The sequence below is a fragment of the Thalassophryne amazonica genome, chromosome 20, assembly GCF_902500255.1.
Source record: "Thalassophryne amazonica chromosome 20, fThaAma1.1, whole genome shotgun sequence".
In the NCBI taxonomy this organism is placed as follows: domain Eukaryota; kingdom Metazoa; phylum Chordata; class Actinopteri; order Batrachoidiformes; family Batrachoididae; genus Thalassophryne; species Thalassophryne amazonica.
Window position 1 is genome coordinate 33,861,646 of NC_047122.1, and position 23,860 is coordinate 33,885,505.

Below are 23,860 nucleotides of genomic sequence, written 5' to 3' on the forward strand. Positions count from 1 at the left end.
AGTTTGGTCTGCTTGAGGTTTCGTCCTCAAATCATCAGAGGGAGTTTTTCCTTACCACTGTCATCTGTGTGCTTGCTCTGGGGGTTGATAAGGTTAGACCTTACTTGTGTGAAGCGACTTGAGGCAACCTTGTTGCGATTTGGCACTATATAAATGAAAATAAATTGGAAAAAAAATTGAAAATTGTGCAGAAGGAAGAATGGAGACACTGTGACATCAAATCCTGACCAGACCTTCGTCTACAGCTGCTGCAGCCAGACATGTTTCTCCCAGATTGGCCTCATCAGCCATGATCTTGCCTGTAGTCAATAAGGACCACCACCTCCATAATCTTTGAACTACTAGCATTGAATAAATGCTTATCGATGTGGACCACTACCTTCATCATTTTCATTTGCAAAGTAATACCATGATGATGAGGACAGGGTCCAAAGAGAAGAGTTGTGGTATAGGGAAGTCTGGTGTGGCAGAGAAGTATGTGAGCATAGTGCAGGATATGTACAAGGAAAGTGAGATGCACAGTATGAATGACAGATCTATTCGAGGTGGAGGTGGGATTACATCCAGGATCAACAATGAGCTGGTACTTGTTTTGAATGGTGATGGACAGGTTGACAAAAGAGCGCAGATACGAGTCTCTGTGGACTGTGATGTTTGCAGATGATATTGTCTTCTTTAGGGGGAGTAGCGAGCAGGTTGAGAGTAACCTGGAGAGGTGGAGATGTGTTCTGGAGAGAATGGGAATGAAAGTCAGAAGTTGCAAGACGGATTACATGTGTGTGTAAATGAGGTGGAGCCTGGTGAGATAGTGTGGTTACATGGAGTAGAGGTGGTGAAGGTAGATGAGTTTAAATACTTGGGCTCAGCTATCCAAAGTAATGGAGAGTGTAGTTGAGAGGTGAAGAAGAGAGTGCATGCAAGGTTGATATTTTTGTTAAACCCCTTGAATTAAGGGTGTAGGTCTGCACTCCAAACATATCTGGATTGTTTCATTTAATCCCCACTGTGGTAGAGCACAGAGACAAAGTGACAAAAATGATCACTGTCCAAATATTTATGGACCTGACTATAATTGTGTTGCACTAAAAGAAAGCACAGCTCTACCCTCACACACTCACTTACGAGTTCAGTTGCTCAGTGTCTCCAACACGCACACTCGTACACGAAAGGGCTTTATGAGAGTCTAAATTAGTGATGACTGAAGTTCTGTACCTGTGGAGATTTATAGCACAGTGGACATCCAAAGACAGTGGACATGCCACAGTACGACGCGTTAAACAGATTTCCAAACCGCACACAACGCGGTCTCTGTCAGCATGATGCCCTGAGAGTGAAGCGACACGTTCGTGGTTTCTGGTAAAACTAAAATCCTCTTGTGTGTCAGACAGTCTGTTTCTTTGTTTTTCCCATCGCTCTCTCTTTCTCCCTCCTGCTTCCTGTTGCTTTCAGGGCATCAATCGGGTGCTGTCAGTGGCACAGCGTATCGGAGAGCTGCAAAGGGAATGTGGGATACCACAGATGGCCGAGGAGTTTGTGAGCCAGTTCAAATTTGGTCTGACAGAGGTGGTGTACTGTTGGGCCAGAGGCATGGTGAGGCTGAACTCGTTCTTACACACAGGCTGAAGAGACCTCGTGGAGGCAGATTTAAAAATAGACTTTTTAGGCAACATTTTCATAAAACTCCTCACATCAAATAGTGCAGCAGATAACTGAAACAATCCTGCAAATGGTGATAGAAGCAACAAATTCAGGACAAATACTCCTTAGACATTACTCTTTTGAAAAAAAAAAAAGGATTGGTGTTTGAAAAGCCAGGTAGGGGTCAAAATTAAAAGATGCTCCAATCAAATTGAAAACTACACCACATTATGTGTCTGAGCATAAAGGACTATCTGGGACTGAATGTTAGAGAGTTATGTGGTAAAAACAGCAAAAATGGTGACAAAGGTCAATTTCAGTTTGTGCAGGGGTCGAAAATTAAAGTTGATCCAATTTTGGTAAAACGTGGTGCAAATTATTGGTTGAGCTAATAGGATTAATGAATGGAATAGTTTTGACTGTGTTGAATGTTTGGTCTGCAAAGTAAAGGTCAAACAAGGTCGACATCCATTGGATTCTATGACATGTGGCATATCTTCACTCGTAAAATGATAACTAAGCATGACCCATAATGCAAACTATTCCTTTTTAAAACCCTTTTAACTCAACCAATAATTTGTATCACTTTTTACCAAAATTAGAGCTACTTTAACTTTTGACTCCTGTACAAACTGAAATTGACCTTTGTCACCATTCTTGCTGTTTTTACCCCATAACTCCATAACATTCATTCACAGATAGTCCAAACTATACCTTTTTGGAATCTTTGTGATCGGACAAATGAAATGGTATAGTTTAAAATATGATTGGCGCATCTTTTAATTTTGACCCCTGTGTAATTCTTCAATTAACCCCTACCTGGCTGCTTACTGAAAATTTAAATGGTCAACCTTGTTTTCTCAAAAGAGTAATGTCTAAGGTGTATTTGTGCCAAATTTGGTGCTTCTATCGCCATTTGCAGGATTCCTCTGTAAATATTCTGTTATCTGCTGCACTAAAAGTCTCCTAAATCAGTAACACAGTTCAAAATATTGTTGGACGCTTTGGCTCATTTCTGAAATAGCCAGTGTTGAACCAAGTTGTTGATCTAAATGTTGCTTTAAATTCATACAAAATCCTTTCTGTGGGGTTGTACAGAGGTATCTATGTTATTTGAGTTTCACAACATAACTGCTGTTAAACTGTTAGAAAATATTGGTTTATTTCTGGATTTAGTGCGTTTATGCGCAAAAACACTCTATCCAACAAGACCCCATTCACTATGTATGCCTAAGTTGACCATCTCTCATGCTCTCTTTTTATTTTGTTCCTGAGTTTATACAAAATCCTTTCTGCTGGATTGCATCCCAGCAGCCATAGAGCGTGAGACATGGTACACCCAGGACAGGACGCCAGTCTGTCGCAGGGCCACAAACAAACAGACACACACACACACACCTATGGACAATTTAAAGATTCCAATCCACCTAACCCGCATGTCTTTGCATGTGGGAGGAAACCGGAGCACCCAGAGGAAACCCATGCAAACATGGGGAGAACATGCAAACTTCACACAGAAAGGCCACGGGAATTGAACCCATGACCTTCTCGCTGTGAGGCAACAGTGCTAACCACTAAGCCACCGTGCTGCCCCTGATAGCATTCAATACTTTATTATCATCAGCACTGCATGAGATCTCAAACAAAATAAAAAAGCATTTCTGTTATGACGAATCCTTGTAAACTGCTCTTTGCTCTTTTTGTGTCACCTTGTTACTATGTCGCATCCCAAATTCATGCCCTTTGCTGATTCTTCTCACTGTGTCGTGTCCTGTTACAGCCGTTTGCAGAGATTGCCCAGTTGACTGACGTCCAGGAGGGCACGGTAGTGCGCTGCATCCAGCGTCTGGACGAGGTGCTGAAGGAGGTGCACCAGGCCGCCCGCATTGTGGGTGACTCCGTGCTAGGAAGCAAGATGGAGAAGGCCTCTCTGGCTATCCGCAGGGACATCGTCTTCACCGCCTCCCTCTACACCCACTGAGACTGAGAAGGAGGGAGGGTGTGGCGTAGATACAAATGAACTTGTGAGCATGCTGAGGTGTCTGCAGCCAGCGTTGTGTGAAGGAAGCAGTGACGTGTCTTTATGTGCCTACAAACTGTTTACATGACATTACTGCAGTGGAAATGGAACTGATCTTTTTATTTAAAAAAAAAAAAAAACAGACCAAAGCACAGACTGTATGCAGCAAGATCAAATCACAACTGTATTTTATTGTACAGAAATAAAGTCTGTATCCAAGGAAAAAAAAGTTGTTGTTTTTTGTTTGTTTGTTTGGAGCTTGTATGTCCAACGTGAGGCCTGTGAGCCAGATTAAGTAAGTAAAACAGGGATGGCATGATACCACTGTTTCATTTGCGATACGATACAGATACTAGAATGTTCATTATCTGCCGATACCTATACGGTTTTCCCTGTCTTAAAACAACTAATCTGTTATTAAATACATTTGTTTGGATGTACTTTGCTAGCTTAGTCATCTAATAAAACATCAACTCAAACTGAAAGTAGTGTTCTTCTCCCCTAAAGGAAAACATACATAGCCCACAACGTGACTCAGATCTGAAGTTGAAGACTCAAATTGAGTCAGATTTCGTTAAATTTTATTTCTGAAGCTGATCCAGTAATTTTTGCTAATGTAGCAATACGGATTGAAAATAACGGCTTGGCACACCCCGCATTTAAAGTAGTTCCCGATTAAACTCAATTCATTTTGGTTTCTACCTTTCACTGGCATCCTCAGTATATTTGGCGCTGGTGGATTCTTTGTGATAGTAGTTTGTTACTTGTTGACTTGGGTGCAAACCAAGTCATGCTATGCTTTTTGTTTTTTAAATCAGCCTTGATGCAAATGTGCTATGAGTTACAAAGTGTTCCTCACTCCCTCATGTCTTTGATTTGAGTGTGTCTTAGAGTTGGTTAACCTATGGCCTCATACCCTGAAGCTCTTGGATTCAAATCCAAACCTGGGCCTTCTTGTTGGGAGTTTACATATTCTAGTTCTCCCAGTGTTTGCAGGTTTGTTTTGTCGATGTAGTAGATGAACCTACGCCTGCTTGCCACTTGCAGGCATAGGTTCCAATTATTTTAAGAAAGTGATTCCATTTGGTATTTTAACATTTCCCATAACCCCCCTGCACTTTCCAGAATGCACTACAGCGCCAGCAGATTTCTGGCGTCTCTGTGGATGTAAACAATGGCAAAGTGAGGATGTGAATGGTGCCAATTCAGCGAGTTCACGAGTGATTATGATGATGACAACACATTCTCCCAAGTTGAGAGGGTTATCTAGGAGAGCTGTAACACCTGTGATGAACGTCTGCCGTGCCCTGATGTTGTCTTGTTGTCCACGCTTCATGAAGTGTGTTTACATTGTGCCCTAAACCTGAACTCTGCTGAAACCAACTGACGTGACAGTCCTACACTGAACAGTGGGGGTCCAAGCATACCACCTTAACTGTCTTTAAACTGATTTTATTGCTTTAAATAGTTGCACTCACAATTTGTCTATATGGTTCTTCACAACATGTGAATCTGAAAAGGCCCAGTCACACTATGACTGACAGAGCAACAGGATTAGTTACATATTTAAATATTTTGTCCATTGGCAAATACTTCAGTCTCCCATGAGGTTGAGGCACTAATTGACAGATGATGTCGCATTTCCACGGAGTTGTCCTCAGAAATATTTTCCCGGTTTACAGACAAATATGCTGCATTTGAGCAGAGTTTGATGCTCTGAAAGCATTAAGTTATGTTTCCTCACTCAAGCAGTTCCACTGCATCTCCTCTCTGAGAGAGTGAGACAGAAAAAGAGAGTGCTCTATTTCTTCCAGACATGGACCTGTACTTACTGTGTCAGTCTTTCTCCACTTGCTGGACTTTTCTCCAATCAGAACACCAGAATGAACACTTGTGGTGGACATTCAACATGTAATGGTAACGGACATAATTCACCATACAGAGTGTTTCCTGTTTGGTATGTGGTAACACCCAGATGCGCAAAGTGCATACCAAAGTGTCGCCACTTGTGCTTAGAGTGTGTCCCCTGTTCGCATATGACAAACTGTCTGCCCCAGGTGGTGCTTTTCGTGTCAGGACTCCTGCGAGGTTAATGGGCAGCGTTGAGCTGTTATAAAAAAGTCAGTGAATTGTGTGAAAGAGAAGAAAATAAAGTGACATGCTGTTACATTGTCAAAATGGGAAATTGTTCCTTTTTTCATCCGTCGCAATTTTCACAACAGCAGGAATGCAAAGTTTTGAATACACCAAAACTTTCAGACGGACTTGGCTGACAAAGGTGCGCATTTTTCAGACAGGAAAATTACTGTCGGACAAAAATTACCACAAACGAATCAGTTCCTCAAGTGTTTCCATAGTGTGACTGACTATGGCTGAAAGGAGACATTACACACAGTCCATGTAGATTTAGCTGACTCATCCACCATGTGGTGAAGCCACTCATTCACACGCACTTCACTTCTTGTTTCCTTCATGTGTCATTGTTCAGGTGGCAAAATAAATAAACAAACCTTAATTTATATATGGCTCCGTATGTGATTGCTTACGCGTAGCCAAGGGTGGGCCTGAATGGGCCTGGGCCCGCCCACTTGTCAGCCAGGCCCGTCCCATCCAATGAGAAGGCTGAGTCAACACTCGACAGTCACCTGTTGTTGCCTCATTGTATTCCTATGATATGGTATTGCATTAGCACTGAGCAACAATTAATAAATTTTGTCAAAAAAATCTGATTCGTCTTCTGTGATTTTTATTAATTCATTTTCAGAGTACAGTGGTCCCTCGCTATAACGCGGTTCACCTTTCGCGGCCTCGAAGTTTCGCGGATTGTTTTAGTGCAATTTTGCATGCTTTTTTTTTTTTTTTTTACGGCGCATTGTGTTCTGCGTCCTTATCAGGCGGGCCGTTCGTGGCACTGGTCGGCATCACCGCGATTGCTCTCACTGCCTCTGATGCTCTTTCTGCGGGCTTGGTAAACGCAGCAGCGGGCCACCTCCTCCTGTCTGCTGTGTGGAATTGCGCCAAATCTGGCAACAGGTCCAGAGATACACTCGCTATTTTGATCCGGATGTTGATCACAGCCGCAGAGCTCCGTGGCCACCGAGAGAGGACTTGGATTCTTTGCGGGTCCCGCATCCGTACCTCCAGAGGCAGTGAGTGAAGGGAGAGCACGCGCATTGTGTTCTGCGTATGTCTGTTTATAATCTTCTCACCCAGAAGAAAAAAGAGAGTGTTTACACAGGAGAGAAAAGTGAGAAAATGTTAATGCCTGTTTGAGAAAAGTGTATAAAGTGTGTAGTGAGGGGTTTTACAGCCTTAAAACATCTATAATAATTGTAAAAACTAACGCTGACTACTTCGCCGGATTTCGTTTATCGCGGGTTATTTTTGAACGTAATTCCCGCGATAAACGAGGGAGCACATTTTTCCTCAAATAAATAGTCTTCTGCCGGCCCTCATCACAATGCCAATAACAACATGCACCGTCGAACGGCTGTTTTCTACTGTTAAATGGATAAAAACGTCCACCAGAACATCCATGTTGACTCACAGACTGAATGCACTCTCCGTGCTTTCCCTTGAAAGAAAACTGAATCGTTGGACTATGGTGACGTGATAAGAGAGTTCAACAAAAACCCCGTCATCTCCTGCTGTAGCATTAAAAGGATTCATCAAATGTAAGTGTGAGACCATTAATTACTTTTTTCTTCTAAATAGGCCTAATTGTTAATATTACGTATATTGCAACTGCCACGAATCATGTTGGTGTCCGTTCTGATGGTTTTTAATTTGGCCGCCGAGCCAACCTGTTTTCATGTTGTGGATATATTTTGAATCTTTATTTTAAAGGACTTTACATGACTAAGCGTTGCGTTGCTGCTTGCATTGTCCATGAGGTGCTTGTGTCTGACACTTTGCGTCTGTGTAACTGTGCACACAGCGTCTGTGCAGTTGGCTGAGATGTGTTCATCATTAAACTTGGAATTCATTTTTGAAACAATGCCTTATTTAAATACTTATTGACGTTTTGGGTTTAGGCCCAGCCAAGTAGGCTACCAGACTTGCACTGAATGTGTGTGTGTGTGTGTGTGTGTGTGTGTGTGTGTGTGTGTGTGTGTGTGTAGCTTGCATTATCCATGAAGAGTACTTTTGTCTGACGTGTTGCGTCTGTGTGCTCACTTTGCCAGTGCTGTAGGCTAAGTGATAACGTTGCTTGCGATGTCCAAACGAGGCACACTTTTTCAAACGGTGTATTATAATACCTACACCTTACCTACAACCCCAAAGATTGGGCCCGTCTGATTTTTTCTGGGCCCACCCATTTTATGATTTCTGCCTACGCCCCTGTGTGATTGAGCCTTTTAGAGGTATTTATAGAAAGGGGAGGGGGTTGTAGTTTCTAGTCTGTGTGTGTGTGTGTGTGTGTGTGTGTGTGTGTGTGTGTGTGTGTGTGTGTGTGTGTGTGTGTGTGTGTGTGTGTGTGTGTGTGTGTGTGTGTGTGCGTGCGCGCTGACCGGCATGAATCCTCCTCTTTCTTCTTCTGTGTGACGTCTCCTTGTCTGCGTGTTTTTCCAGCCCGAGCTGCCGCTTTAAGACACCGATCGTTCAGTGTCTTGATTAATTCCCAGCGGCGTGTCAGTTGACAAACGTTATTCCACGTCCACAGCGCGTGGAGCACCAAGTTCCCCGCACGCGCGTTACGGACATGATGAAGGCATCCTGATGGAATAAAAGTCCGCGCCGCCGCTCGGGGAGGAATTCTCACCACCCAGTCCTCTGCTGGAGATAAAAATCCATCCACACGTCGAAGCAGAAGGACGCAAGGAAAATCTGGTCGGAAGCCATGGCGTCGGAAAAACACGGTGAGACGTTTTCACGGTTACGTGGCGCATTTTTGACGCTAATTGGCAAATTAATTAAGTCATTTATCAGGATGCAATGAAGGCTTTAAATGGATGCGTCGTTCTCTTTTTTTAAACATCATACATTTGTTCTTTTTGGCATCTTTCTGCTGGATGGCGCACTGCTGCTGGTTTCACAAATCAGTACTTTATAGTTGTTTTTATTCACATTCATGTCGTTGTTTGAAATTATTTCTCTGTTATAGTAAATGTTTTGTATATATGATGTTTTAATATTGAGGATATATATATATATATATATATATATATATATATATATATATATATATATATATATATATATATATATATATATATTCTATATATGTTAATATCCACACAGGCCTGTATCTTTGATGGCTGTGTGTGTGTGTGGGTCGTGCGTTTGCGCGCGTACGGGCGCGCGCCTTCCCCCGCGGGTGTTCGTTATTAATAAGTGCCGACTCTAATTAGCTCAAATAGTGACGCGTAATGTAGTAATTTTACTTCATCATTCTTTCACCACGAAACACAGAAAGACAGCATTCAGCCTAAAATAATAATAAAAACTTAAGCCAACAGTTAGTAGGCCTTTATGACATCATAAGGGAGGGTGACATTAAAGTAAAAGATGCAGCATCACCAGGATCTATCTATCTATCTATCTATCTATCTATCTATCTATCTATCTATCTATCTATCTATCTATCTATCTATCTATCTATCTATCTATCTATCTATCTATCTATCTATCTATCTATCTATCTATCTATCTATCTATCTATCTATCTATCTATCTATCTATCTATCTATCTATCTATCTATCTATCTATCTATCTATCTATCTATCTATCTATCTATCTTTTAAATGAAGCATTTCTTAAAATTAATCTTTCTTAATCATAATCTTTTCCTGTCCATGTCCATTTAAATATGCATTTGCAACTGATTTGTAAAATATGCTTTCAATTGTAGATAGATAGAGATAGATACTTTATTTGCCATTTGTACTCGCACGCAAGGTTTGGGTACATTGGAATTCTTGTGCAGAGCTCTCAAGTAAATAAGTATAATAGTATAAAAAGGATACCCGATGCACACACACACATATATATATATGTATATATATATATATATATATATATATATATATATATGTATGTATGTATATATATATATATATATATATATATATATATATATATATATATATATATATATATACACACATACAAAGTTAGATTACAAAGTCTTGGGGTTAATGGGGATAGTGAACAGCCGTTATTGCACACTTGTATTCCAACACAGTGGATGTTGCACAGATAATAAAGTGTATATTGCACATGTGGATCAAACAGATATTGCACCAATGACTGTTATTTCAAAAGGAATCAAATAAAACATTGCACATTAGGTTACAGTTGAGAGGAATTTTGTTTGTCCATTACTTTGTAGATCCAGTTGTAGATCTTGTTTCTGTGCCATCAACTTGCCTAATTATGACAGAGTATAGGGCCACCTTGAGGAAAAAAACAAAAACTGACTTGGAGAATAAAGGCGCAATAGCACAAGAATAAGGTCATAACATCATTAGAATAAAGTCATAATGTTAAAGGGCGATGCCAAGTGTATGTAGGACAACTGGGGTGGGGTGTTGTTAGGTAGAGCTATGGGTCTTTGTGGTATCATAAGCAGACTATAAAATAAAGTCATAGGATATGTAGCCGATAGATATTTATTAAAATGTACTTTCGGCTGCTCCCAGTTTCTCAGGGTCAGTGCAGAGCTGCAGTGGGATTTGGATTTGCACTGGATGACCTTTCTGATGGAACTGCACATTGCATGGTGAATGGGCATTGGCGCTGCGCTCTTCAACCAGGAACCTTCTGTTTTGAAAGCAAGTGTGCTAACCCCTTGGCCAACTGCTAACCGTACTGAAAATGACACACTCAACAACAATAATTATAATAATAATACATAAGAAGAAAGAAATACTAGATTTATTTGGGCAATAAAAGTACATATACATATTAGTATTGCAGTGGATAACACACACACACACACACACAAAACAAACAAATATCCAATACAGGTGCTTATTTATATTGTGGTCCTCAGTCCTACATATAGATTTCCTCAATTTCCCTGAGGGAGTCTTCCCAAGGGATCAATAAAGTTATATCTAATCTAGACCCTAAGGCCCAATTAGTGGTTATCTCTGGATACGGTAGTGTGAAGACGAGGAGAGTCTACGACTCCCCCTAAAGGGGATGCCAGTTCAGTTCAGGTTACGTCCTCAACCAAGACTGGTATCCAGTTGGGTGGACTGAGACAATGCAGATGAAGTGTCTTGTCTAAGGACACCGTTGGCGTGATCGTGAATTGAACCCAGGTCAACCACTCTTTATCCCACTGAGCTACCTGCTCTGTCTAATATGGTCAAAATGTTGTAATTTGGTGCTTTGGTTCCAGTATGTGCGTTATTGAGTGCCCCTTCAGTTTCAGCGGTTACTTTTCCAGGCTTCCTGTGTTTTATCCCACATATAATCAAATCTATTTTGGACACGTAATGTTTCAGCCCAACATCCTGACAAAATGTGGAGAAGCCTGTTTAAAGAAAGCTTTGTGAGTCACCGTTGCCTAGGCTACATTCCAGTTATTGCTGCGGTCACCAGCCTTAGATCACTTCTTACGTCAGAAGGAATGGAAGGCACAGATCTACCTTGAAGACATAACAGTCCATGCAGAAGATCAGACACTGAATAATGTATGTTTTCACACCAGAATATATATATACGAGGGCTGTCAATAAAGTATAGGTCCTTTTTATTTTTTTCAAAAACTATATGGATTTCATTCATATGTTTTTACGTCAGATATGCTTGAACCCTCGTGCGCATGCGTGAGTTTTTCCACGCCTGTCGGTGACGTCATTCGCCTGTGAGCACTCCTTGTGGGAGGAGTCGTCCAGCCCCTTGTCGGAATTCCTTTGTCTGAGAAGTTGCTGAGAGACTGGCGCTTTGTTTGATCAAAATTTTTTCTAAACCTGTGAGACACATCGAAGTGGACACGGTTCGAAAAATTAAGCTGGTTTTTGGTGAAAATTTTAACGGCTGATGAGAGATTTTGAGGTGATACTGTCGCTTTAAGGACTTCCCACGGTGCGAGACGTCGTGCAGCGCTCTCAGGTGCCGTCGTCGGCCTGTTTCAAGCTGAAAACCTCCACATTTCAGGCTCTATTGATCCAGCACGTCGTGAGAGAACAGAGAAGTTTCAGAAGAAGTCGGTTTCAGCATTTTATCCGGATATTCCACTGTTAAAGGAGATTTTTTTAATGAAAGACGTGCGGACGGGTCCGCGCGTCGGGACGCAGCCAACGCGGTGCGGCGGCACAGGAAAAACACCTCCGTGTTGATAACCATTTGTAAAATCCAGGCGGCTTTTGATGGCTTTCAGTGGAGTGAGTATATGAGAAATTGTTTAACAGCTGGACATGTTCCAACTTGTCCTTAAGGCTTCCAACGGAGGTGTTTTTTCTGTGGCGGAGCGTCGCGGCGGCTGCGAGCCGACGCTGCAATCCGCTCGCACGTCTTTCATTAAAAAAATCTCCTTTAACAGTGGAATATCCGGATAAAATGCTGAAACCGACTTCTTCTGAAACTTCTCTGTTCTCTCACGACGTCCTGGATCAATAGAGCCTGAAATGTGGAGGTTTTCAGCTTGAAACAGGCTGACGACGGCACCTGGGAGTGCTGCACGACGTCTCGCACCGTGGGAAGTCCTTAAAGCGACAATATCACCTCAAAATCTCTCATCAGCCGTTAAAATTTTCACCGAAAACCATCTTAATTTTTCGAACCGTGTCCACTTCGATGTGTCTCACAGGTTTAGAAAAACTTTTGATCAAACAAAGCGCCAGTCTCTCAGCAACTTCTCAGACAAAGGAATTCCGACGAGGGGCTGGACGACTCCTCCCACAAGGAGTGCTCACAGGCGAATGACGTCACCGACAGGCATGGAAAAACTCACGCATGCGCACGAGGGTTCAAGCATGACTGACGTAAAAACATATGAATGAAATCCATATAGTTTTTGAAAAAAATAAAAAGGGCCTAGACTTTATTGACAGACCTCGTATATGATGAATGCATGTAATGTCTTCAGCCACCTGCTGCAAAAATCACCCTTGGAAATAGACATGCAATTATGAAATATGTTTCACTTGAGTATCAAAATTCTCAACAGCAAAAGAAGAAAAAAAATCCACATGGCACTATGTGCACAGCCCGGTGAACACTCTATGGTTGCAGTAGCTGTTTCTTTGAATTGGTTCTGTTCTGAAATGATGTTCATAGTTGGAGACATGCGGTCTGACACAGCTGAGTTTCTTTTTGCCAGACAGGTCAATTCCATCCTTACATGATTATTTTCATGTGAATTTCCACAGAAATATGTGCAACCAAAATAGGTTTTGACAACTGCATACAACAAAGATCAAGAAAAAGTTGAAATTTGTCTATTTATAAAGTGCCAAAAGTTTCTCTTCTTTACCCTCGCTTGCATTTTAATGTTGTTTTGTACTTCATAAACATCCATGTCCACATTATTTAGTAAAGGACATAAATGTGTTTGTAATAAATTTCAGAATTTTGTGAAAACATAACCGCACTTCTTGAATGTAGGGTAAAAGTCTTCTTCTTGAGTTGAAAATAGTGAGAAAATCCTCTGTTTTTGTGAAATCCTCAAAAAAAAAAAAAACAGCCACACAAACACTGTCAACTGTGGACCGTTCGGAATTCAAAGATTTCTCACTCGAAGAGAAGCCTCGGTTGTAGTTTTATTTTTGTCTGCTGAATTTCAGGTCACTCAGTTTCTTTAACCGTGAAGTACATTTGTGCAGAATTTTGGGAGACTTTGTGGTGTGTGATGATGCTCAAAATTACATTGTTTTAACGTAGGTTAGTGAGAAATGATTTGTGAGCAAAATTTTATTTTTTTCATTCAGCATGAAAGCTGTACATTGCTCTGTTTTATTCTTGCGGTACTTATTTGTCTGTTTTCTTCAGTCTTTTAGGCAACCTGAGGGGTCTTGCAAAAAAACAAAGATACAAAACTAAGTTAACACTAGCACGTTGCCCGTGGGGATCCACTGGCTCTAGATTGGGTTGTGTTTATAAAATAGATAGCTGACATTTTTCAAGGGTGGGAATAAAATATGCAAAGGTTCTATAATAATTTTAACTGAAAGTGCAGGAAATTAAGATGTGAAAGTATTGTGAATAATTGTTTATTATTTGGTAGATTTTGTTGGTGTCATGTTTTACAAGTGGCAAGGTTGGGACATTTCCTTTGTTCAGAGCTTGTCTGGTTACCAGGGACTGATTAATGGTGATATCAACATCCATTGTTCACTGCTGTTACCTAATATCCCTAATGTCTCCAGAAAATATTAGTTTGATCAACTTTCCGTTTTTGCAACATTCATCCTTGACCTAAAATACATAAGCACACCAAACGACAAATGTCAGCTATCCCCAGTTTCAGCGTGACCGAAGCCATACGCATGCACGCACACACACAGAGGCCACTTGGCTTTTAATATATAGGTCTTCAAACTATCCTGACTGAATTTAGCTTTGACGTGTTTGTAGAAAAACAGGTTAAATGAACCCCAGTCAAACTATCATGGAGATTGATTCTGTGCAGGTAAATTGGGATTTTTATAGTTATCTTGGCTCAATCTAGCCCTTAGTCCGTTGCATAAAAGTAACTGGTCTGATACATGCCCGTATATAGAGGGGGTTCAACCGAAACCCCCCCCCCCCCCCCCCAAAGAATTCTGCTGATTTTTTTCTGATCTGGATATCAACGTTATGTATTTTCTTTTCATTGATAATAAGCAACAAGCACTAACTGTTACACAGCTATTATCACACACCCTCAAGTTTCAATTTCCTCTGCCAGAGTAATCCCTTAAGTGATGAAAGGGGAAACTTGTCCAAACTTGTCCTCTGACACATCAAAACGGAGGTGTTCCTTTGTCTCGCTTCCAAAGCGAATTGGTCTTTACACGCGAAGCCTCCGCGCGGCTTTCCATGACAAAATCTCTTGTTAAAAGTGAAATCTGCCGGAAAATGGCTGATGTCCAGCTCTTGTGATAACCAGAGAAAGAGCACACGACGGTCTTGTATCCACAGAGCCATCAGCTCAGAAATGGTCCGGTGGCTTGTGCCGTGTCGTCGCAGCTCGGAGTGCGGCGCGCTGAGCGTCCTTAAAGGGGTCCTTAAAGCTGTACTACCAGACCTTATTCTCTGTGAAGCCCGTAAAATTTTCACCGAAAGCCAGATAAATTTTTCGAATAGTTTCCAGGTGCCAGTCTCTAACAGCTTCTGAAAAAATTCTGATGGAAAAAAACCCCAAATCATTCCGCCATTTCCAGACAATGAAAATCCGACGAGGGGCGGGACCACTCCTTCCACAAGTCGTGCTCACAGGCGAATGATGTCACTGACAGGCGTGGAAAAACTCACGCATGCGCACAAGGGTTCAAGCTTGTCTGACGTGAAAACATATGAATCAAATCCATATAGTTTAAAAAAAATAAAAAGGTACAATACTTTATGGACAGACCTCGTATATATATATATTCAACCACCCCTGGTGTTCCAGTATTAATATGAATATTAATACTGCTAAATACGAGGTCTGTTAGAAAACTATCCGACCTTTTTATTTTTTGCAAAAACTATATGGATTTGAATCATGTGCACTTACATCAGCCAAGCTTGAACCTTCGTGCGCATGCGTGAGTTTTTTCACGCCTGTCGGTTGCATCATTTGCAACCGACAGGCAGGTATAAAGTTTGCATTAATGTTATCTTGGTTCTTCCTGGGTGGTTCTTATGGCAACTGATCCAATCCCAAGCAAGGACTATTTGTATATAAAAATGTATTTCCTAAAATTATACATTTTGGGTTTCAGATTAAATTTATGTAGCTTTTTACCCCTCGAAATACTCAAAAAGCTTCTGCTTCAGGGGGCTTCTCCCCCCTGAGCCCCCCACAAGGGCATTGCCCCTTGACCCCACCGGGGGCCCTGCGGCCCAGTGGACCCCCAACTCAAGGATTTGAATCCCCCCTTTCACATTCCTATATACGGCCCTGTGATACAGTGTCCACTAATATGTGTGACACATTCATCATCGTGTCCCACAGCAGCCTGTACTCAAGGTTCTCAAAATGGAGCCATATCTCCACCTGGTGGACATTTACCATTAATGCCAGCGTAGCGGCTCGTACTCTCTCTCATCTGCATTGTGTTGTGATTGTGACTCCTCACACTCAGGACACAAACTCACGCTCTCTGGCATGGGAGGTAGATGCTGTGTGACCAGTCGGCTAAAAACCCGGACTCGGGCCTGAGTGGCCAGAATATTCTTTGACTGTTGGGGGAGTGAGGCCTGTTGACTACCATATGCACAGCAACTCCTGCTGGCCTCCATCACACTGGTACAATAGAAGGTCACCAAGAGGTGTAGTAGCTCATAAGGGAGAGATCTGTAGTTCAGATTCCACCAGTAGCCACAAACTATTCTCTCAGTTAAAAAGACATAGAGTATATTTATTGTATTTTATCCAAATGGGTTTCTAAACCCAAATTGTGACATCATTGTTACATTTAATCAAATGGCTGTTGCTTCTCTTCTAGGAGATCCAAGATGTGGACTCTCCTCATGACCTTGAATCATTTGATCTTGGATTCTTGTCAGCGTTTTGGGTTGATAGGTCACTGCTTGATGCCTTACTGGAAAAACCAGCTGAATTTTCAGTACACTTTTTTTTTTTTTTTTTGGTAACTTATACATTTTTGATCACCCTCAAAAACCAAAGCTCTAGTAGGAGCACTCTCACATCTCACTGTGTATTTTATCTGTCCTGTTTGTAGAGCACAGATCTATACACAACCTTTTAAGGTATCCCGTTCCTCATGCTTCCTTTCTCTTTGTCTGTTTCTGGTCCAGTTCTTGTGAGCCTCACAGCTGAGGATGGTTATGTTAAAGTCCTTGAATATAAGTCTTCATCCTTTTGCCTTGCTCTCTGGCTGCCTGTTGCTCTCCTTTTTCAACCTCATCAAGCCATCTCCTTTCCTAGTCATATTAAATTTATTGTTGTGTGGGCCGCTGAAGAGGAGGTACTGCTGGCCCACCACCACCAGATGGCGCGCTGCTTGGAGTGCGGGCTTCAAGCACGAGAGCGCGCCAGAGCCACTGGGAGTGACAGCTGTCACTCATTCATCTCATCACCATCACCATAAAGGCTGGACTGCAACTCCACCTCCTCGCCGAGAAATCAGCTACCATTCAGGTAATTCTCTGCTGAACCTTAATTCGAGTATTAGTCTGATCTCTTTTTGCAGCCGTTTTCCTGGGACGGATACCCTGTCTGCTGAGTTGGCGTTTGGTGTGGACTGCGACGGCTTCGCCTCCCACTCCACCCAGATAAGTGGTTATCTCAGGAGCTGCACGAGTGTGTGATTGGAGGTGGAGGTGCTCCCTCCTAACTGTATACAGACTGTGGGATTACTGAGTGTGCGAACTCACACTCATCAGGACTGTCTCTGTTCTCTGCCAGCAGTACCGGGTCTAACTGCTGAAGACAGCGTCCACCTGGGGCGCAGGGCTTGGCGGCTCCGGTGTTCTTCAGCTCCGTTGGTGGTGGAAGCTGTGTGGGATCCGGCTCTTCTCTCGCCAGGCGTCTTCTATCGTCGAGCCTGCCCACACGTCACTTTGTGTATAATTGACAGTCCACCATATTGTTATTGTCTGTACGTCGTTGTGCGATTCACAACATTAAATTGTTACTTTTTGGCTTATCCATTGTCCGTTCATTACCGCCCCCTGTTGTGGGTCCATGTCACGACACTTTCACAACATTTATACCGCCACAAGCCAGACATTGTTGGTGTAACTGTTGGTGGAGTATAGTGGCATCATCACTTATACACTCCCCGGCCACTTTATTAGGTACACCTGTTCAATTGCTTGTTAACACAAATAGTTAAACAGCCAATCACATGGCAGCAACTCAATGCATTTAGGCATCTAGATGTAGTGAAGACAACTTGCTGAAGTTCAAACTGAACATGGCATGGTTGTTGATGCCAGACGGGCTGGTCTGAGTATATCAGAAACTGCTGATCTACTGGGATTTTCACACACAACCATCTCTAGGGTTTACAAAGAAATTGCAAATAGCGCAACATAATGTACTAAATGTTAATGAGAACGGATGAGTTTAAGGTCTACCAGTGGCGGCGCCAGGAAATTTTTGTTGGGGGGAGCTGATGGCGGGCTGGGATAAAAGTTGGAGGGGCTCCACAAAATGTCGTCGAAATGAACAATATATAGTAAATTGCTTTATAAATACCAAGGTATATGTTTTAGTCACCCGTGCTCCTCTAAAATGTGGTATCAATGCACACACACATCACTTAGAATGATTGCAAATTCAGTAAACTTGCACATAGGTATAAACAAAGATAAGTGAAGTTTTAAGAGTGGCTGTAATAAATATTTAGGAAACCTAAATTTTTGGAGCATGGAGTTAAATTTGTCTCATTAATACTTGCAAATGCACAGAGGGTGATTTACAAATATCCTTTGGTTTGTACACGTGCTTTGTGATCCACAAACACAAATTTCTGATTTGTAACTTGTGTGTGGGTTTTTACAAATAAATGTTTATTTGCAAAACTGAAAATTCTGTTTGTGAAGGGTGATTCAGCATTGGTGGATCACCGAACACACACATTCATCACTTTGCTCAGTTATGCAATATTGAGACATTCTCAGCGCAAAACTGCAATTGAGATCCACAAAATAGTCGCTATTCACATTATTGGTAGAATTATTGGGGGGCTTGGCTCATTATTGTGTGGGCTTAAGCCCCCCCAAGCCCCCCTTTGGCGCCACCACTGAGGTCTACATTTAAAGGATTCACCAGAATCAGATCATCTTATCTCAGCAGGCAGGTTATTGAAGAGAAAAGCAGTATGATAAGAGACACTTGCTGAATTCTTAAATAAAGGCAGGTGTAAATTTTGAGACCACAGGGCACATGAAGGCTCATGAGATCTGCCAGATAATTGGCTGCTTTACCATTCAGAACTTTACATGTTAACATCAAAACCATAGAACCTGAAAGCAGTTATGCATATTTCCTTATAACCTGCTGATTTCTTTTTTACATTTGGTACACAAAGCAGGACTAAATTTTGAGAACACAGGGCCCATGAAGGCTCATCAGACTTTATGAGATCTGACAGATAATTGGTTGCATAGCCATACTGAACTTTACATGTTAACATCAGAACCATAGAATCTGATCTCACTTGTGCTCGCATCCTTATAACCTGCTGATTTCTTTTTCACCTTTGGTACATAAAGCAGGCCTAAATTCTAAGAGCACAGGGACGTGAAGAACTTAAGTCTTCATAAGATCTGTCAGATATGGGAGTGCCTAACCATTAAGTAGTTTATTTGAAAAACAAAACCTCAAAATTTGATCTCACATATACAAGAAGTGTGATATTGTGTGGCTTCTACTGGTATAATATGGGCATATTTCCTCACCTCGGTTAGAACTCTAGCAGCAGCATTTTGAACCATTCTTTCCTCTTTCATTTCATCAATTGTCTCTGTCTCTATTTCCCCCTCCTCCCTGCTCATGTCCATGTCAAAATAGATTACTGTACCCTCTGCCGCTACCCCACTGTGAAAACAAGGCACCCTATCAGGACGTTTCAGTGTTGCACAAATGCTGTGCTTCAGCGGAGGGAGCAGAACATCAAACGATGAGTCCAGTGAGAGTGAATGCTTCGACCATCTCATCATTGTTCTGTGGCAGAAATACCTCACTTGTAACTGCTAATAAGTTGTGTTTTCAAAGGAGAGACGGTGGAAAAAGCCTCTTTTTGAGGTGGAAATGTCAATCACTGTCATCATTAGCGGGTTGAAACTGTCAGACTGCTTGTTCTGGAATTCTGTTTGATGTCTGACGAAGAAGCTTTGGGTTGTGTAATTGGTTTCATCTTCTGAGGAGCCCAGACGAGACACTGCAGGAAAAAATGTGAGATAAAACGGTCTCTCTATTATGTCTTTCTCTCGCTCTCCTTCACACTCCAGCTCTTGATGACTCTGGCCGTCAGACCATGCAGCCCCCTCCGTACCTACCAGGGCCGCAGGACCCCAGTGTTCCCCAGCACCCCGTCATGCCAACCGCACCAGGAACCCAGCCCAACTACCCTCCTCTGCCTCAGCCTCCAGGCTCAGACGGATACCTCCAAGAGACACAGTTCCACTGCGGCCCGCTGGGACCCCCAGGGGCCCCACAGGGCTACACAGTCCAAACCCAGGGACCGGGAGGGACAATGCCTCATTCCCCTGTTGGGTACCTTCACCCAGGCTACCCCCTTCAGCTGCAGCCCTGCACAGCTTATGTGCCCGTCTACTCCATGGCATCGGTGAGTCACAAAGACTGACAGCATAACTGTTTCTGTGTACATTACAACAAATCTGATGTTGCATGACATGGAAAAAGTGCTCGCGTCCACGCTTCTTCACTGTTATTACTAATGTGCACAATTGTGAGGTTATCTAATCAAATTATCTCTACAGTACCCCCTCTGGTGACATTTTGGTCTGTGTGGGAATGGTGTTGTAATCATCCTGTTTGTTTGTTTGTTCACCCTTCTATCCCAGAGTCTAGAATTCTACATTCTGAAATGTCAGAATTCGAATTCAGTTCTGGAATAACTGATGTTAATGAAAGAAATAAACATTTTCCTGAGCCAAGGACAGTCTCGCCACAGGTGTTTGACAAAATGTGTCCATTATTTCATAAAGAAAATTAAATCTAAATTTGGAATGTAAATGGTAGAGATAATGTGTTGTTCCATTATGAAAGATAATCATCAGGACCTCTGTACTGTCTGTGGTTGTTACGATTACCTGATGCAAAAATGAACCCAATATGCAGGCAGCAGTCAAAAGGGAGGTAGGTGAAAACACAGGTGATTTATTAGTCCAAACACGTGAGAAAACAGTCCAACAAGCCAAGTGAGTATAACAGGGTAATTACGGTGACCAGATGTCCCAATTTGTGCCCCAGATTAACATTGTTTCCAGTGTTATTATTGACAGTCAGCCTTCAGTTTTGAAATGTGACACGCACCCTAGGGGTAAGAGACGTCAAAAACAAACACAAGACAAAATCTAACCCACAGGTAATGTAACAGAGGTAACAAGATGATCAACACTAAACTGGACCACGCTACACGTCAAAGGGAACACAGACAAACAGCATACTTACTAAGGGGAACAAAGAAAAACCCAACACAAGCCAAACGAGACGGAACTAACAACTGACCATGGAAACGATGTAGGCTTAAATACACAGACAATAATGAACAAAGATGCGACAGGTGCAGAGTGTGACTGTAGAGGAAACCAGAACAAAAGACACATGTGAACATACATACAGACCCTAACAAACACAAGGTGATACAAAACTCAATTTAAGTCCAGGGGTAAGTGGAACTAAGAAACAACATGATGATAATACACAATCTCACATAAAACAATCAAATAACCAACCAAGAAAACAAATGCAGAAAACTATCATGGAACTCAAAAGTGCACACAATGCCAAACAGGGAAACAAAACATAATAAACCAGAGGACACATACTGAGGACATAATGGCCAAACCCACAGAGACAAGGACAGAGGACACATCATGAGGACAATGACTAAACAGAGGAGAGACCACAAGGATGACACACAGATGACAGACAAGGACAGGGGAGTGAACACAATGGGTACAAACAAAAGAACACGGACAGAAACAAAATAGAACCAAGACATAGAAAATGGACAAACCACAACAGTAGTCTTACCTGACTTGCCAGAGAGCTATCAAACGCAAAAAAAGGAAACACTTAAATCAAATTTACAGCTTGTTTTTGTACTGAAAGTGAAGGGAAACTCTTATGTTTATCTGCCCTTCAGGGTCAGCCCTACGTCCCAGCCCCTGGAGGTCACCCAGCAATCCCACCGGGCCAGATCCATCCCATGCAAATGCCACCAAGCATTACTCTAATGGACCGCCGACCGCCACACGACTACCTGCCCATCGCCGTGCTCACCACAGTCTGCTGCTTCTGGCCTACAGGCATCATCGCCATCATCAAAGCAGTGCAGGTAAACACTTCCCTGTAGAATCCTTTTGATCTGTAGAGCTTATTTAGATGTAGATTTTTGCATGGAAATTGAGAGAGGAAGCCCACCCAGTGGTTGCACAGAAACAACCGTTTTTTTTTTTTGTTTTTTGTTTTATTTCTGTGTAAGAACTGTGAGCTGCAGCTGACGATTCAGGTGCTAAATTATTTAAAATGACAAGGGAAAAAAAAACATAATGGGAAGACAAACTGCCTCTACAAATGTCAGAATGTAGATTTTTGCATGCCATGAGGATTTATCCTATTTGTTGTTTCTCTGCAAGGAAGTGCAAAATGATCACCCACCCCCACCCCCACCTCCAACGTGCTTTGGTGCATCAGGATCATTGCTGTTCTAACCTTTTTATTGATCCTCCTGCACGTACATGTTCAGTTGAGCGTGACATTACAGTCTGAAGGGTTGAGTCTGCTGGACCACAGCGGCGTATGATGCACGCTGTTTGGCTCCGGGAGATTCGAGCCTGCTGGCCGATGTGCACAGAACACAGCGCATTATGTAACTGCATGGCTGTTCAGTAAAGGGATGCGATGGATTTGTTCCTCTGGGTCTGATCAGCTGGCTTTGGGCTGAGTTGAACTGACAAGGCCTCAACGCACCAGCCCGAGTTCTATTTGTTGCTGTGTGCCGCGTCCTCTTTCCACACATTCCTGATGCACTGCAGTGAAATTGATCGGCTATTTAACACTTTTTCTCTCGCTCCTGCTCCCACTCGCTTTTTGTTACGTAACCTCTTCATTCATTTTTCCTCCTGTTCTTGCACACTTTTGTTGAAGGTGCGCACTGCAATCTCCAGAGGGGATATGGTGACGGCTGAAATAGCCTCACGTGAGGCGCGCAACTTCTCCTTCATCAGCCTGGCAGTTGGCATTGCCTCCATCGTGCTGTGCACCATCCTGACCGTGGTGGTCATCATCGCCTCGCAGCACCATGATGATGACTGGGAGCCGTAGCTGCAAGCCGGAAATCACACATGAGCCTGCTGACTACTGTCAGGTGAAGGGTCAGCAAGCAATGCGCTCAACTCACAAATGACCAAACGCAACCGATCACCCCTGGTGTTCCAAACCAAATAAAAGCCGCCATCAAATGAAGCCCAGTGTTGTTGTTAGCATTTCACATTTACACTCTGTGTTGAGCTTCAGAAGGGAAACGAAGCTCCGTGCATTAGCTGATTATTTGATTAATTCGCAGGGCTTCACAGACGTGGTTACGTGGAGATTATAGATCACGTGTTTCAGTTTTTAAGCATTCAAACAACAAAAAATAGAAATGTGTGTACATCGATTGAAATTAGATGCTTTTTTTTGCCATTTAGAGTCATGCTATTTTTGTCATTTTAAAGCAGCAGCAACACAGATTGTTCAGTTTTACTCAAAGTTGGCTCAATAAGTTTACTAAAAATTAAGTTTGACCCACTTAATTTTGTGACTCAGATCAACTCACAATCTCAATGTGCTTAAAATAACAATACATTTTGACTGTATTATGTTCTCTCACTAACTTGCGCTGATTTTTATCAAATTATTCGGAGTTTCAACCGTTAACCTTTTGGTTTATGGGAAAACATTCCACCGCCCTACCTGTCAGACATTAATTAAACAGTAATCCAGTTTGAGTTTGCATGAATAGCTTCTGTTTTATTTAGTTAAATAATTAGATTGTAGTTGATATGTTTAAATAGGCTTCACCCTCACCCTAGTCTTTGACAGGATAAGTTGTGAAAAAAATGATCGATGGATAGATGTTATATGAACAACAGTAATTCATAGGGTGGAGCTTGTTGTCAATTGCTCAAAATGTTGGTGGATCGATACCTGGCTAATCTTGCATGCCAATGCAACCCTTGAGCAAGACACAGAACCCGAAATTGCCCGTAGTCCAAAAACCATGTGGTTATTGTGATGAAAACGGCTATAAAAATTCTTAAAAATCTTTTTCAACACAGAATTTCAAATTTAACAAACTCATTATTTTAAGTGAACTGAAACTGAGGTTTTGAGTTGTGCTGAACCTTTATGTTGGACAAAC

General features: G+C 42.1%; 2 protein-coding genes across 2 annotated transcripts in view; both read left to right on the plus strand.

Annotated features, from left to right (window-relative positions):
• Positions 1–3,777, plus strand: part of skiv2l (SKI2 homolog, superkiller viralicidic activity 2-like) — a 35,568-nt gene extending 31,791 nt beyond the window's left edge. The window contains exons 28-29 of the mRNA XM_034160234.1: positions 1,450–1,590; positions 3,419–3,777. Of these exons, the coding sequence (XP_034016125.1) occupies positions 1,450–1,590; positions 3,419–3,619 (342 nt within the window). The 3' untranslated portion in view covers positions 3,620–3,777. The remainder of the gene's footprint in view (positions 1–1,449; positions 1,591–3,418) is intronic.
• Positions 3,778–8,190: 4,413 nt separating this feature from the next.
• On the plus strand, positions 8,191–22,982 carry prrt1 (proline-rich transmembrane protein 1). Its single transcript, XM_034160699.1, has 4 exons — positions 8,191–8,517; positions 19,719–20,056; positions 21,602–21,793; positions 22,606–22,982. The coding sequence occupies exons 1-4, from the start codon at positions 8,499–8,501 to the stop codon at positions 22,780–22,782; spliced, it is 726 nt and encodes a 241-aa protein (XP_034016590.1). The 5' UTR covers positions 8,191–8,498; the 3' UTR covers positions 22,783–22,982.
• Positions 22,983–23,860: the final 878 nt, after the last annotated feature.

Excerpts from the sequence above, each read along its gene's own strand:
- prrt1 (XM_034160699.1), top strand. Across the intron at positions 20,057-21,601 it reads CCGTCTACTCCATGGCATCG|GGTCAGCCCTACGTCCCAGC; the intron begins GTGAGTCACAAA and ends TCTGCCCTTCAG. Across the intron at positions 21,794-22,605 it reads CCATCATCAAAGCAGTGCAG|GTGCGCACTGCAATCTCCAG; the intron begins GTAAACACTTCC and ends CTTTTGTTGAAG.